This window comes from Onychostoma macrolepis, chromosome 01 (assembly GCF_012432095.1).
Source record: "Onychostoma macrolepis isolate SWU-2019 chromosome 01, ASM1243209v1, whole genome shotgun sequence".
In the NCBI taxonomy this organism is placed as follows: domain Eukaryota; kingdom Metazoa; phylum Chordata; class Actinopteri; order Cypriniformes; family Cyprinidae; genus Onychostoma; species Onychostoma macrolepis.
The window spans coordinates 15,048,476-15,065,553 of NC_081155.1; the positions used below are offsets into that span (position 1 = coordinate 15,048,476).

The 17,078-nt window shown below is 35.4% G+C and overlaps 1 protein-coding gene across 6 annotated transcripts in view; it reads right to left on the reverse strand.

The window, feature by feature from the left end:
* Positions 1–686: 686 nt before the first annotated feature.
* The window catches only part of sorcs3a (sortilin related VPS10 domain containing receptor 3a), a 244,706-nt gene continuing 228,314 nt past the window's right edge, over positions 687–17,078 (reverse strand). For 2 of the 6 annotated variants that reach the window (XM_058771055.1, XM_058771086.1), the window contains 5 exons: positions 11,018–11,149; positions 9,841–9,940; positions 5,590–5,695; positions 4,321–4,481; positions 687–3,034 (listed from right to left, as the gene is read on the reverse strand). In XM_058771055.1, coding sequence (XP_058627038.1) covers positions 2,973–3,034; positions 4,321–4,481; positions 5,590–5,695; positions 9,841–9,940; positions 11,018–11,149 — 561 coding nt within the window. In that variant the 3' untranslated portion in view covers positions 687–2,972. Of the gene's footprint in view, positions 3,035–4,320; positions 4,482–5,589; positions 5,696–9,840; positions 9,941–11,017; positions 11,150–17,078 lie in introns of those variants that run through there. The other 4 variants (XM_058771060.1, XR_009270313.1, XR_009270314.1 and 1 more) reach the window with 4 other exon arrangements.

The following is a 17,078-nucleotide window of genomic DNA, read 5'->3' on the forward strand; positions in this document are numbered from 1 at the left end:
AATATCATTAAACTTTGGGTCTGAGATGATCAAAATAAACAGAATAATATGAGATCTGTTCCAAAACCTAGTTAGCTGCCTAAGTAGGCAGCATTTTAAGGCATCATAGTGCTCCCAAGGCAGAGACTATCACTTGCTTTGTTTCTAAATGTAACGACTCCCTTATTTCTGGAAGTTGCAGTTTCATATTTACAGTATAACTGCATTTAAAATAATAATAATTTCATATTTCAATATTCATTTTAAACCCATTAATGCTCATTTAACAATTAATCTCAGCATTATTCATGCAATTCTAATAGCAGTGTAAATGCATTCATGGCACCTCTGGACGGTAAATATACCTAAATGCCACAGATTCTGAAAACAATGTTATGGCCACACTGTAAGCCTTAAAAATTAAAGTGTAATAAATTCAATGTTGCATCAAAATATTTATTTCTAAAGCTACTTTTTTGTCATATCTATTCAATGCTTCTCTTATTTAACACTATGATCTTTTGGGGATAATTTCTCAGCCCATATTGATGTGATTATAAATATAAGCGGCTCAATTCTTATTTCTATCTAAAAAAAAAAAAAAAAATATATATATATATATATATATATATATATATATATATATATATGTATATATATATATATATATATATGTATATATATGTAATAATAATATTTGTGTGTGCTATGCTTTTTAAAGCTTATTAGAGTATCCCTGTTCACGTGAGGAGCACTATTTTATGACACACATAGATGCTGCCTAAGTAGACAGTGTTAAAACCAAAGGTCCTGTTTAAGACAGCTCACTAAGTTTCAAAACAGAGAAATAATGTATGGTGCATGAGTTATCTAAAATGATAAAAATGAAAACAAAATGATTTCAACACTTCTTAACACTAGTTTAATACTAGTTAAAAAGATAGGTACCTACCCATTTTGATTTGTAGTATCATAATTTACTTGTTTTAATAATATAACATCTGATTGTTCGGTTTCACACAGAAAAAAAAAAAAATATCTTTGAATAGAGCTCTGTATTCATAAAATATATATTTTACATGGAAATGATGGAGCACAATGTTTTGGTTTGTAATATGTCACTAACTGAGTAGAACAGGAATTAATTGCTTGGGGAGTTATTTTGGCCAAAGTCACTTATATTCTAATATATTGCTATACATTTACATTCACAATGGAATCTAAGAAACCACCTGCTTATTATTCATGAATTATATTCATTTCGTGTGACACAGGCAATCAACTCCAATACAAAATGTCTAACAATATACTGAAACACTGCTCTCTATAGGTTCAGCTTTAAATCTGAGGTCAAAATCCAAAATGGCAACATTGAAGCATATGCAATACGTCTTTACTCTTTTTTTGTGTACAATGACTGAATAAAAAAACTATTTACAGCACTGGCTTATCTACAGCACATCAATGAATCACTGTTTGGATTCGTAACACCCTCTTTCTGAAATGTATAGCAGACTGTGTCCAGTGAACTTCAGTCTTCACTATTATATTTACAGTATAAGGATATGAAATGAAATACACTTGCTGTATATACAAAGAAATTAAAACTTGAGACCTACTGAGAATATTGTACAGTTCAATGGTTTTTCAATCCCTGGGAGATGAGACACCTTAATGTATGCCAAAACTTTGTTAAACTGTTATAAATTAATTTGCCATTCTAAATGATTAATACACACTATTCAAAAGGCATTCTTATTTGTAAGGCATTCACTTATGAAGCAAAATTATTATGTAAGCCATTTCTCTACAAACAAAACAGAACAAAACAAAAAGTCAAAAGAACAAGCTGAATGTAAAAAACCTCAAAAAAAGGACGGTATATATTTGAGGAGCTTACAATAAATTACATTTAGCTGAAGGTATGTTAGAATTAAAGTTAAATTTGATAACATTTTCCAGAAAGATGTCAATCTCTATTGTGTTCATGGTTGTAGATCAAGATTTATTCCACAAAACATTCTCAACGTTTGATATTTCATGGATTTTACCCAAGTTCGAGCTCCAAAAAAAGCTTTACTATAGAGACGTGATTCTTAATAGTTACTGTATATTCCCACTTTATAGAAGTACAAAAAGCTTGCCTTCAAATTGACATTTTATCACAGTGCTTTTGGAAAGGTATCTCACATCACGACTGAAAAATTCACATTTTAGTCCATATCTCTTCGCCTTTAGTTAGGCTTGATTAGTGAGATAAATGTGTAATTAAAAGTTGAAATGTTTCAACAACCACAAATTTAGAGGATTGCACAGCAGGATTGCTTACATGAAGAAGGCAAAGCTGTAATATAGAGAGGGATATAAACACTGTTGGCTTTTTTTTTTTTTTTGCATGTTTCAGCTGCAATTTTGTTCCCTCAGTTCAAGTTATGACAAATATAAAAATGAGATGACCTACTGAAGAGATTAAAAACCTAAAAATTAACTTAATATAGTCACTAAATGCACTCTTCACAATGTGTGAAAAATCAGTTTGAACAGGTAAAAGAACTTGGCATAAATAAGTTCTGACCCAACAAAAATCTGAAGTTTTTGATACTAAAACCCACTTTTTTTCCCCCCACACAATGTCATACCGATAAACTGACAAATATAATTCAAAAATACACTGGGAAAGTGGTTTCCCCCCAACTTTCCATTACGCTTACTGTTCTGTAATATTCAGAACAAGATTTGTGGAATTTCAAACGTTGGTAAATAATCCTAATTTCTCAACCAAGCATGTTTTCAGTAGTTAAATCTATTCTTACTTTCCACACAGATCGTAACAAACAAGACACCCATGCAAATCTGAGCTCCTTAGAAAACTATTAACAATGACAGTGTTTTGAAATTACAAAAAAAGCAAAAAGGAAAACTGTCAACCTTTAAAATTGTAATACCTCTGTACACATTATTACAATACGCCTCCGCCTTCTTTCTTGACGTTTTCAGACACTCGTGCAGTTCGGGATCTCCCTTGTGCTTTCGCAGGTGTTGATCACACCGCCTACTAGCCGAAAACACAGAAATGACACATTAGCCTTCGAAATTCTACTTCAGCAAACAAAATTGTCTTTATTTATTTTCGTAACACATGTCCCTGGACAATTACTCAGAAGAAAACTTATTTAATAATCTTGTTTTTAATTGAAATAACTTTCTGAAACGACTTTTTTTCAACCCAGACCTACTTTTCACTATTCAGTGGAATCTCAATGGATAAGTCTCAACAAGACTTCAAGTTGGATAAATGGTTTGCTTTGAAATGCATAACATTACAGAAGTGAAATGCATAGCAAATGCCATTTTATGTTATCTTAAAATGCTTGATTATACGCTCAACTATATATTACTCAAGTATAAATGAACAAACTAGATGTTTTCAGCATTAGAGTCATTAAATATTTATCCTCATGAAGGCAAGCAAAATGAATGTAAAGCAGGCTAGAAACTTAACCATTAAGTAAGAAATCAAGCAAAAAAATAAATAAAAAATTAATGTTTCATCCTCCTATTAAACACCCACAGAAAGAGTGGTGGGATTTATTTTCTGCGTGGCACCGAATGTTGCATGTTTATTCATCACAGTTGTTGTTATCACACTGACCCCAATTTGACCCCTTTTATAGTTTAATCAGCGCTCTTTTATAATCACTGCTTAACAGCACCAATTAAATATTAATTTGCAGTTATTAAGCAATTACATGATCACAGACGCATCCACTTGGGAAATAAGGACACTTGGGCCCACTGTAGATAGTTCTCATTAGCATGCATTATGTGTTCGATTATAAACTCTCTTGATTCCAAAGGCTGTTTTTTAGTCTGATGGTTTTCACTGTGTAATTCTAAAAGCTGAATGATTCATATTTTAGTGTAAAATACAAAGCTTGCCACCGCAAGAGTAGTTTTATAATAGCACACAGGTCTGTGACTCAAATAGTCCTGAGGCTGCAAAAGAATAAAGAAAAAAATAAAAGAAAAAAAATTACAACTATTTCTATCGTGTAATTTCTACTTAAGAACTACTCAGACTTAGAATACTACAAAAAGACAAGTATTCAGAGATGTATCTGGAAAAGTTGGCATTATGTTCACTATGCTCCACCTTAAAAACATTTCTGACCAATCCTACTTTAGCATCTTTTGTCATGTGCAATATCAGTCAAGCTTTTCTGAAGTACTGTTAATCTTAATTTAATATATATAGTGAATATATATAGTAAGCTTAAAAAATTGCAAATTAACACATAAAAAAAAAAAATTCTCTGAAGTTTTATGTTATAAATCACTCACGTTTGGCACGGGCCTCCTGCTCTTTCTCCATCAGTTCTTTCTGGGTGGAGAATTCACTTAGGGTGATTTTTGGTGTGGTGTCATTCTGGCCCACCGTACTGATCATCTCCTGCTCTTTCTCATGGTTCACCTCTGCATAGATGTTAATCCAAGGGATTTTTCTGCAGAACAAGTTTTTGTTGGGGGGAAAAAAAAAAACATGAGCATTAACAATAATAATTATTAAAGGCGTAATTTCTGAGCCAACGGAATTGCAATCTGTTTGTTTGAATTCAGAAATCTGAAATCAAATTACCAAAAAAGTCAAATGTGAAATAATGTGTTTTTGTGCCTATTTCAGTGGCAAATTGGCATAACATGCATGACAACACAAAATGAGGGCTGTGCGCATGCAAACTTGTTAAACTGCAATACAACAAGTTGTTAAATACGGTGCGACTGTAATCACAATCCATTATTGTATTCCTGAAATAATGACAGTGATAATTGCTGAGTATATTTAATAACTTCTGGAGAAGAATTTGCTCAGGCAATCAGAGGTACTGAGAAGCCGCTTGTCTTGATAACACTGCGGGACAACCCGGAAAAAATTATAGAAATGTAATTCCCCAAAATTTCATGGCATGCTTTTCCAACACACTAACCACACTGTAATGTCTTTGCTATTTTTCAAGCGCACTTTATATTTTTATGAATTAGAATAAATGTCTTCGCTTTTTTTATTTATTTTTTTCAAATTACTATTAATTTTGTGAGCTAATTGCTTTGTTTTTCCAAGTGTAACATTTCCATAAATACGCTTCCTTTTTAAATTACTTGGGGGGGGAGAAAAATTATATCCATTATTAATGATTGTTTCAACATTTCCCTGAGTCTTTTCCATTTGAATTATTTTGAAACCAAATAAATTATTCAAAGCGCTACAAAACAGTTTTCCAGTAGAGGAACCATGGCTGCATATTAAACAATTCATTGATATTTTCCTGCACTTTCAGGAAGCAGCACTTTTTTTCCCCCCCACGTTTCTATATCCAAACTAATAACTAGATTTTACAACTAGCATGAGCATAAATAGCACTCTCAAAACATCCCAGATACAAAGGAAAGTCGCTCCCGAATCCATCCCATCAAATCTTACTTTATATTTCATCTTTATATATAGATAAACAGAAACGAGAACTATGGTGTGCATGAAAAGAAATGAAGTTCAATGGCTCGAGTCCTGGTAAAAAAGAATAAGTGATGTAAAATCTGTTTGCATGGATGTACCTCTTAAATTTGTAGATGAGAAATACAGCTAAACCCAAAAACACCACAGACAGAAGCATCAGCATAGCAGAACTGCTGTGTCTCGGGATGGAGTCAACCAGTGGAGCTGTGACAAAGACAAACACTGTGTTACCGAAGAAAATTAATGTCTTTTATATCTTCATACACTGCCATTCAAAAGTGTTGGCTTGGTAAGATTTGATTTTGTTTGTTGAAAGAAATTAATATTTTGATTCAGCAATGATACATTAAATTAATCAAAAGTGACAGTTAATACATTTATAATGTTACAAATGATTTCTATTTCAAATAAATGCTGTTGTTTTGAACTATCTATTCATCAAAAAATCATTCAAAAATAATGCATCACAGTTTCCACAAAAATACTGTGTCCACTAACAATATTGTCTCAATATGTTTTAGAACAAAACATACCAGTCTAAAAATGGCATTTCATGCAGATCTAAGACATTTTATCATGAGTGAATTAAAGAACAAATGATCTTGAATCATTACAGAGCATCTCCTGTGACATAATTTCCACAAAACCCCCTTCAGCTCTCTCAGAGGGACTTCTGCCAATTGTTGGCATGCCTTCAAAATCGTTCATGGGAGCTTTACACCCACTGGCTGTATATTTCCCCCGTGACTATGTTGTAGAAAGACAGCCCCATGAATCCTGACCTTTTCGAAAGAATCCTGAACGCTTTCCAGAACTTTGGCCACAAAAACAGGCCAATGCTTCTCTGTAAAAGTGCATGGGTAATAGCACAGACCATGAGTCATAGGCTACATTCACACTGTCAGTTTTTGGGATTGACAACCCCATTTTCTTTACAGGTGTGAGTCTCGAGATGTCTTGTTCACACAGCCGCTTACAGTTGTGTTTAGAATACTGTCTGTATGAACGTGCAACGGGAGTCAAGCCCTTATTCCTCACCAGTAACCATAGCGACAGTGACCAAAGTAAAATCAAAGATGGCGCCGTCCATAAAACTGACCCTGCGTCCCAATGTTCATACTATCCATCCTAAATAGTATGTGAGACTACAATAAGTGTGTCCCAAAGCATAGTATGTTGAAAAGAGTATGCCAAAAGTCCCCGGATGGTCTACTATTTCAGTGTGGATCCGAGCACACTCTAATGGCTAAAATTGCCCACAATCCATTGCGCTTTGGCAAAGGATTCTGTCCAGAACTACATACACGAATAAAAAGTGTTAGAAAAACTACACACGTGGCGGATGCGCGCGATCGACCTTTATGTAGAGAGGTTTACACAAAGGGGTCCGAGTTACTAATAATCAACATTTAAACTGGTAAAAACTTGATTTATTGTTATCCGTGTTATATTTCATCTGCAAAAGCAATGTGAACTTTTATAAACATCCATTTGGTCGTTAACTTTTAAAATATGAGCAGAGTTCTCAGCATGAAAGACCCGCGACTGGCAGATCAAGGAGCTACTTCTTTTTTCTCCTATACGGTAGGAAGTTAAATTAAATTAAATGTGGAGGATGTTAACTGTGACAAGATGATTGACAGGCCAGTTTATAGTGACAGGGTGCGTGTAACAGTTGCGACATGAACAGTCCGTTAAAGACGCGGTTGTGTGATGTGATAGTATGTCCCAAAGCTTGCCTACTCTTCTACTACACACTTAAAAGTGTGTACTTTTTCTTCACCAAAAGAGTAGCCTACATACTTTAAGGGCGTAGTATAAGTAGGCACATTAGGACGCAGCATGAAATTCTTATCACTTTCTGACGCGACAAGAGTCCAATAGAGCCGCGAGTTCATTCGTCAAATCTCCATTAACCGACGGCAGCTTTTAAATTTGGGTGGAGAGCTGAACATTTTAATCGCGCGGACGCGTGCAGAACACAAAACTGATGGGACGAGCGGCTCCGGTGGAAAATTGACGGGATCTAAAAATTTCAGATAACACGCAGCTCATTTCTCCGTCACTGTAGGTTACCGAAAACACGAAACACACGGTAGACCCGCGTTTGTGTCACAGAGCGGCTCTCTCTCGCGCTGTATGACCTGACAGACAACTAGTTGTCCAGTCCTGTTCCGTTCACACAGCGCGTGTGTTCCGAGAATGCGGTTGTGAGTCCTGAAAATTTACAGGTGTGAGTACGGTTACAGAATGCGGTTGTCACACCCGTAAATAACCGAACTGTGTGTGAACGTAACTCAAATACAGGACTGACAACCGTATTCTGCTGCTGTGTGAACGCGGCCATACTGTATCAGTTAGAGAGTTTGCTCACTACTTGTCGATGCTATTATCACTGCAAGGAATGAGTTTCCATTACCAAGTTATTGCAGAAAATGTTAAAGAAGCCAAATTATATAAATGTATTACATGTACATAGTGGTACACAAAATGGATAATACTGAATACAGGGTAAATTAGTGTGAATTCAGTAAAAACATACATCTTTTTTATGGTATTCTGGTTCTAATTCAAATTATTTATTCATCTGGCCAATGTGTTTATCCCAAAAACAGTATTATCAGTATGTGTGTTCACTTAGCATCAAACAAATGACTCTTTCCACCACCAGTTTAGCTACAGGAATTGATTCCACTTCATTAGGCTTCTTAATGAGTCTTTTAGTTCATATAACAACAGTAAAATACATATTATATATATATATATTAATTAAATACCTATCAAACCTTTACAATTAATCTAGAACGCGGCAGCAAGATACATTTTTAATAAGCAAAAAATAATGTACTTCACACCTCTGTTTATCAATTTGCACTGGCTACATAGCTGCGCACATAAAATTCAAGGCATTAATGTTTGCCTACAAAACCACCACTGGCTCTGCACCCCTTTACCTAAATTCATTAATTAATTCTCAAAGGGGCACAAAATCACTTTCATAGACTTTTAAATTAACTGTTCCCTCCTGGTGGAATGACCTGCTCAACTCAATCCCAGCAGCTGAGCATCTCCAAGAATCGGCTAAAAACACATCTCTTCCATCTTTATTTGACCCTCTAACTCTAGCACTCTCTATTCTAATTCTACTCTATTCTATTCCCTTTTAGACTTGCACTCTATTCATTTACTAACTGCTTGTTTTCTTAAAAAAAAAAAAAAAAAAAACTAACACTAGCTTTTCTAATCTTTTTGTATTCTATCTATGTTTTATTTTTATTTATTATATAACGTGCACTGCATTAAGCTAACTGAGACTTGCATATTATTGCTCTTTTGTTAATTTTGACTGCTTCTATTGTCCTCATTTGTAAGTTGCTTTGGATAAAAGCGTCTGCTAAATGACTAAATGTAAATGTACCTAGTGTTATGAATGTGAATCTGATTCAATGAGTGAGTTGTTAGATTGACTCAAATTGAAAAATATATTGTTTATATATATTTAAAAATGTCATTTAAATTTGTGATGGCAAAGCTGAATTTTCAGCATCATTTCTCCAGTTTTCAGTGTCACATGTTCCTTCAGAAACCATTCTAATATGCTGATTTGATGCTCTTACTAGCAATGTTAAAAACAGTTGTGCTGCTTAATATGTTTTTGTGTAGATTGTGATCAATTTTTCTCAGGATTCTTTGATGAATAGAAAGTTAAATTATTTAAAATAGACATTTTTTTGTAATTTTGTAAATGTTGTTACTCTCACTTTTGATCAATTTAATGCAGCCTTGCTGCATAAAAGTATTGATCTCTTTAATAAAAGAAACAAGAAAGAAGTGTAGTGTATTTCACAAGTTTAAGACTTGTGATTCTTTCTTCTTTTTAAACCAAATGGCATAAAAAGTCATTCATTCCCAGTGTTTTGCAACCAGATCTGAATATGAACTGGTTCTCGATTTCCAAAGAAAACAATAGACCAGGAAGCATTATTCGTTTCAGTGCTCACTGTTTTTTCTTCTTCAAAAGTGGAGAGATCTTGCAAGCCATGATTGCTGGAGAGCAATTATCCAATTATCTTCCATAAGGCTTTCAGCATCACCGGTGGAGCATGAAAGCCCAATCTTTCAACAATATATAGTGCTGACAAGCTTCTGGTCTCAGGAAAGCAATCAACGTAATTACCCAGGAGAATCGAGGGAACAGTATATAGCACCCAACAGAGGCTAGAGAGGGAGATCAACTGAAATGCCACTTTGAAATGTAATCAAATATAAGCAGTTGCACACTACAGATGTCAACTAAATCATATCAAAATAGCTACATACAGTATGTAGCACAACAGTTTTTTTTTTACCTAAAGTTAATTGCGTGATGTAAACGATGACCCGAGAGCCAGGTTTCAATTCGAACTCCACAGAGATTTGATTCAATGCGTTGACCAAGATTTCTGAGATCTAGGAAGAAAACAGCATTCAGAAGAGTTATATAAAGAACTGTCATCTACATTGCAAGAAAATAAAAATAAAAATAAAATAATTTAAGGTATCATTCATATCCATATAGCACAAACTATGCTGCATGTTTGGTAGCATGCACTTTCAGAAAAAAAAAAAAATATATAAAAATCTATCATTGGCGTGGTGCATATTAGTACCTAAAGTGTACATAGTACTACCTAAAAGGTATATAAGTGTACCTTTTGAAAAGGTGTCCCAAGTGACAGCTTTTGTACCTTTTTATCTAAGAGTGTATGATAGCCCATATGCATCCATAAGCAGTATTCTGCACTCTTGTTTGTATCAAATACAGATCCTACTTTGACATAAGAGTGGAAATTATGTACATTTTAATCTATAATGTCAGACTTTGACAACCCGCAGTGTGACACACATACCCCATTCCTTGTATCAAACAGGACGAGTTCCAGTGAATGCCCAAATGATTTGTTACAGCTCTTTCTGCAGCTTCAATGACAATAAAATTGGCCAAATAGTAAAATGTGTTGTTATTCTTAAGAGTGTAATTTGCCAGTTGTGATTACGCCTGTGAGATATTAAAGTGTAGAGCTTAATTTTGTGAAATGGGAGTGTCAGTAGTGTGGGGTTGTGGATCAAATACTTTAAGGGTTTATTTAAAACCTTAAACAGTTATAATGTCTCCACAATCACTACTATTCAACATTTCACCCTCAAAAATGTAAATTCAAAAGCCCCTGCTGTAAAAGACTCTTGTTGTGACACGTCCTTGTCATGTACGCCTAATTAGACACGGGTCTTTCTGCTAGAGATAATAATGCCTTTAAGGTTAAAGAAAGAAGAAAAAAAAAAAAAAGAAAATAGGTAGAAATGTCAAACGATCCCCTTCAGAATATTTTTGACACGTCGTCTCTTTTTGCGGTGACAATTACTTTCGTTGTAGCCCCGGGTAGAAGCTGCTCTTTTATTCTGATAAAGGTCCATCATTCTCAAGCGCATTTCAACCTTGACCATTAATGAGAAACCATAAAATTTGCATCAGATCTCACGTCTAACCTGCTCCAGATCCTCCTCAGTCCGTTTCCTGCCATCTGATTGGTTCCTGGGAGGAAGCAGGAAGAGTTCGGCCGCAGTCGGAATGCCAGGAAACACGGCCACCAGCAGCTGTTCTTCTGGAATGTCAGCGACCTGGGAGGCACAGGACAAAACGACACTAATTACATAAGGCTCAGTGATTTATATGTTACCGTCTCCCGCATTTACGAGGGTTACATTCATTTTAAATGAGGCTGATGGCTTCCAGTAAATCAGATTTGATGTATACAGAATGAATCCCGGCCAAGAAATTATTAAACGCAAGCGCACGAGTGCAAACGATTCTACACACGTTGAATTCCTAAAAACCTCAATCAATATCTTAGTCAGAGATCCACTACAAAGCCCAAAGGTCTAGACATTACGGGCTGCCGCAAAGCCAATAAAGGGAAGCCCACCATGTATTCTCCCAGAGATACTCACCAAAGGCCATTTCCCTCATAAAGAGGAAATTATCCGACCTCAGGTAAATAATCTTTGTTTTATCTGGTACTACCACGCAGGGCTCGACCGGTTATAAGACAATAGCTCAGGAATAGACAGCCTAAGCATAATTTACAATGAGCAATGCGGCCAGAGCCAAAGCAGTCTTGCGAATCAATACTCGGAGTCTAAGTTTGCACTCACCGCTGCAATATTGGAGAAAGAAAAGCCCTGGGGCTCATTGAAGGATTCAGCCTATGTGCAAGTGCTACTGATATCCCTAATGATTAATGCACATCTCCAAACTCCAGCCTTTATTTCTTTCTCAACATGCTTGATTCGACGCACACTCCGTCTGCTTGCGAATTAAGGTCCAAAAAGGCAATTAGACGGCAAAAGAGAGACATAATGTTGCAATGCTCTTAATTACACCCTGCTAATAGCTTAAGAGTCATTGTTGTAATTAAATCGCTTCTTGTCAAAACATTCTCTTTCCAGACCGAAGAACTGCGGAATAACATTAAAAGGCACAGATGCAATAATCCATTATAGCAGAGGACAAAGTTGTTATTAAAGAGGTTGTTTAGACATCTGTTGTGTTTTCTGTCATTGTAGTTCATCTTTCCCTATTTAAGTGCTTGGCTGTGTCTACTATTGATTCTCTGCTAGAATGCAAATAAAGTTTTACAGGCAAATTTAAACAATTCAACACTTCTAGTATTTTTTCATTTAGATGTATAGTGCTATAAAAAAATCCATTATTGTCATCTTTACAGAGAGCATCCATTGCGTAAATGCTTCCTTGGAAGCCAAGGCATCAATGTGAAAGGCCTTGGGCAGTTTTTAAAGCACAACAATTTACTGATAATTATTACAAAGTGAGAAAATTTGCACAGCATGGGCTGGGTTTTTTTTTTTTTTTTTTGCTGGAGAATGTGCCAAAGTGCACTCTGGTCATGAGAGTCCGTATTAGGTAAATACTGGATGTCTGGATGTGGTGCAAATGGAAATGCAGTTGGTCCAGTAACAGGAAGACACACTCACCTCTATATATAGACTGGAGTTTGAAGATGAAAGTGTCTTCCTGTTACTGGAGGAACTGAATTTACATTTGCATCAAATCTAGACATATTAATCTAAAATAATATACATATAAAGACACACTACCAACGTTTGTGGTCAGTAAGATTTTTTGTTGTTGTTGTTTTATCTTATGCTCACAAAGGATGCATTTATTTTGTTCAAAAATAAAGTAAAACTAATATTATGAAATGTTATAAATAAATAAATATATTTAAATCATATTTATATATGTAAATGATATTTTAGAGATATATTTTAAAATGTATTTTATTCCTGTGATGGCAAAGCTGAATTTCATAATCTTTACAGTCTTCAGTGTCACATGATCCTGAAGAAATTATTCTAATATTGTGATATTTGGTGCTCAGCAACATTTCTTACCATTATTGAAAAGCATTGTGCTATATATGAAGAGTTAATTTGCAAAAACAGATAACTCTGAATTTTTTTTCATTGTGCATTCCAATTAATCTTAAACTTATAACATAATATACAGCAACATTTATTTAAAGTTGTATTTATTTAAAATTCTTTTTTTTTTTTTTTTACAATGGAAAAGTCTTCAATGTCAATTTTGTTCAATTTAATGCATCCTTGCAAAATAAAAGTATTAATTTCTTATAAAAATTACCACTTTTATGAGGCTATTGAACTTAAAACAATGCAAAAACACCAAAAAAACAACAACAAAAAAACATAATAAAAGTAGTCCATACAACTGATATGCAATATTCCAAGTCTTCTGAAGTCAAACAATTGCTTTTCATTAGAAATTATGTTGGTAACACCCTCCCTTCCCTGAAACGCCACCATAAAATAAAATTAAACAAATATTAAACGAAACAAAAAACGAGGCTCCATTCTGGCACTTGTGCATATCTTTACTCCATGTAAAATGTTGTGACGTTTAATGGATCATTGAAGTTACAAGTACTAAAGGGTATTTGTGCCGACTCTCCTCCCCATGATATCCTATTCTCTCTATACCACATCCATCAATACCAGTGTCAAAAAAGCCTAAAATAATAAACAAAACTTGGTCCTTCTTTCAGTATCAAAGTGTTTGTGATTCAAGTCCTGTGCTGACTCGGAGGCACCGGCTCTGCCTTTAACCCCTGCAACTGAAACCTTCTATTCTCATCTCCTCAGGCTGTTATACCGCTATCGCCCCGGTGCACCAGAACAGACAGCCGCCTCCACTCACCTCTCCTACCATTGCCTCAAACAGCCGTCTTAAATGGACCTTGACTTTGATTATGTCTGAGCCTCGCTCTCCCTCTCTTTTTAATACACTGAGCTGTTTATCAGCAGCAGTATGGATAAAGTGTATCTGCTACCTCTAGGGCACCACGGGATGTGCTTTAAATGCGAGAGGATAAATGAAAGGAATGGGAAAAAGCGAGTCTCTTTACCATGAGAGCTCAATATTAAGCCATTAGGCTTTGAACTTGATGTTGAAACAAAGAGGGGAAAAAGTTGGAAGAGGACAGTTTTACTTCTGGTGAATTCTGGGTAAAACCAGGGAATCTGAGGGCAGAAAGATAATGAGGGAGAAAGAGCACATGCAGAAGACGGAGGTGCGTTTACGAGCAGATGTGAGATCAGTAGCCTCTTTGTGCTCAGCTGGTCTGACTTTGTTTTCAGGCAGATTCTGTTCTGTATCAGGGAGTTTAGATTTAAGTGCAATATATAGGGAGTACTGCATTTTGTGTTTTATGTCTGAAATAGAGAGAGAATATGGCTGATTTGATGAGCACAGTCTACCTAATGAAACAGGAAGCTGAAAAATCACTTTTATGATCTTAGCTGGTCTCTAATGGTCTATTGGCTGGTTTTAGATGGGTTTTGGGTACTTTGGGCAATGTGAGCCCGGCTGGCTGCACCCCTAAACCAGCTACAATATTGTAAACCATCTAAAGTCTAGCAGACCAGCTTAAGCTGTTTTAAGTATAAAAGGTGCATGACAAATAAGCAACACGTGTTAAAAATATATACATTCAAAAGTTTGGGATAGGTAAGTTTTATTTATTTATTTGAAAGAAATGTCTACTTTCATTTAGCAAGGATGCATTAAACTGATCAAAAATTACAGTTAAATCTTTCCTAATGTTACAAAAGATTTTTATATCAAATAAATTCAGTTGTTTTGAATTTTCTGTTTATTTAAGAATCCTGAAAAAAATGTATCATGTTTCCACAAAAATATTAAGCAGCACAACTGTTTTCAACATTGATAATAATAAGATTTATTTATTTATTGGTTGATTGGTTGAAATGTATATTCAGCAAGGATGCATTCAATTGATCAAAAGTGAGAGTAAAACACTTCTAATGTTAAATTATTTTCCCCCAAATAAATTATTTTGTAATTGTCTGTTCATTAATGAATCCTGAAAAAAATGTATCACAGTTTCCACAAAAAAAAACATTAAGCAGCACGAATGTTTTTAACATTGATAAAAAAAATTGCTTTTTAGCACTAAATCAGCATATTAGACTAATTTCTGAAGGATCATGAAAATCTATCTTTGCCATCACGTTAATGTATTTACATTTTTTATATGTATCATTTCAGAAGTGTATTTATTTATTTACTTACTTCCTTAATGTAAAAAAATTAATAAATAAATAAAAAAACTACTCAAGCATAAGAAACTTTTCAAAAGATCTTTCAAAAAAATCATATTGACCCCAAACTTTAAACTTTAGTATAATAGTTCAAACAATTTTTGCAATTGTTTGGGCATAAACAAATTAAGTTACATGTGAAACACTAATTAGAAAATTTTTGGCAACTTCAACTATCAGGAACAGTTTTATTTCACCTCTGAACATTCCAAACCTGTCCTGCTTTATTATTAAAGGTGCCATAGGTGATTGTCTTCAGAAACATTTTTTTATTATTCTGGCTGAAAGTCTCTTCACATCCTGATAGCAATCATTAAGTTAAGTGGTCTAAATGTATTTATCTGTATTTATATATTCTGTGGAAGGTGTAGGACCAAGAAATTTTTGTCCAATCAAAACGCTCGGTCCGAGCGTTTTAATTGACCTATCGTAAGCCCCGCCCCCCTTAGTTACTGTTGCTCCCTCGGACAAACAAACCAAGTTGCACACTGTCTTACAATGACAGCTGCAGTGTGAAAACCTTGTCCCACGATGTTTTTGCACAATTTTGGACACAGAAGGCCACCAAATGGGAATTAAATATTCCATGGAGGGATTTATAAAATATTTAAAAATAAATACGGTGGGTAACTCGAAGCGAGGGTTTACAGATCACAATGCAAGCGGGAGAAGTCTCATATTACGGTCGGTCATCACGATCTCGGATGACAACATGCAGGATCAACACTGTTCATGTATCGCAGGGTACGATTAAATTAATGTACATTTAACCAGTTTAATATGGAGAGGCACTGAAATGTAGACCTTCGTTTATGTGTTTTTGACCTACACTGTACAAGACGCGAGAACTGTCCGCTATTTGTATGTTAGCATGGACTCACTAACTTTAACGTTAGCTAGTTGTAGTCAGAGATACCTTGCTAAAGCACAAGATAACATTAACGTTCTGCTTGAGCAGATGTAAACTGTAACTTAATGAGTGTATGACAACCAGAAAATGAACGTTTTTGTCTTAATTTGTATTGGGGTGAATACTTAGGGACATTTTGCTCTGTTTTGTTTGGATTCAGGAAATGTAATAAAATCAATTATATTGCCCATCCTCTCTGGATACCTGGAATCAGTGTTATAAGTACCCCAGGCACATAATTTTTCCATTTTTGAAGCATAAACCGCATAAATCCGATGCGAGCCTCGAATCTTCCAATGTTTCTCTATGGTGCTGAAACCTAAAGATGTCCGAGTTCCGCTCCCCGTGCAACTGATACTCGACTCCATTGGCTAGTCTGCGTTCGAGGGAAGGGGCTTACCAATAGGTCAATTGGCTTTCCTACCTGCCTGTCAACGTATGTATTTGCATACCTCTGCGCACCCTGTTTGCGCAGACAGGATACATCATCGGCGCGTTCACGTAAACTATTGCAGACAGAGTGAGAATGGCAGGCAAACATCAACAACCCAATCTTCCTTCCTGGTACTGTAGTACTTCTATTAACTGTGCTGTAAAGTTTTCTCACAGGTGAATGACACATGATGTAGCCCAGCGGTTCCCAATTCCAGTCCTCGCGCCCCCCACTCTGCATATTTTTGCATGTCTTGCTTATGCCGAGTTCACACTGCACGATTTTCAAACTCGTCGGATCGCTGTTGTTTTCACACTGCATGACTATCTGGGGTAGCATTCAGTCGCTGCTGTGTTCACAGTTCATTCAGTTCACATTGCGCGATGGATCGGCGACAGGGGCTTTCACATTGCACGATTTCACAATAGGAAGAATCGCCGACAACTCTGTCTGATCTGCAAACTACCTTTCACAACAAAACACACGTGAGAAGTGATAAGGAAATAACACGAGAACCTGCGTGCGTCAGCCCGTTTTTCTTGAGC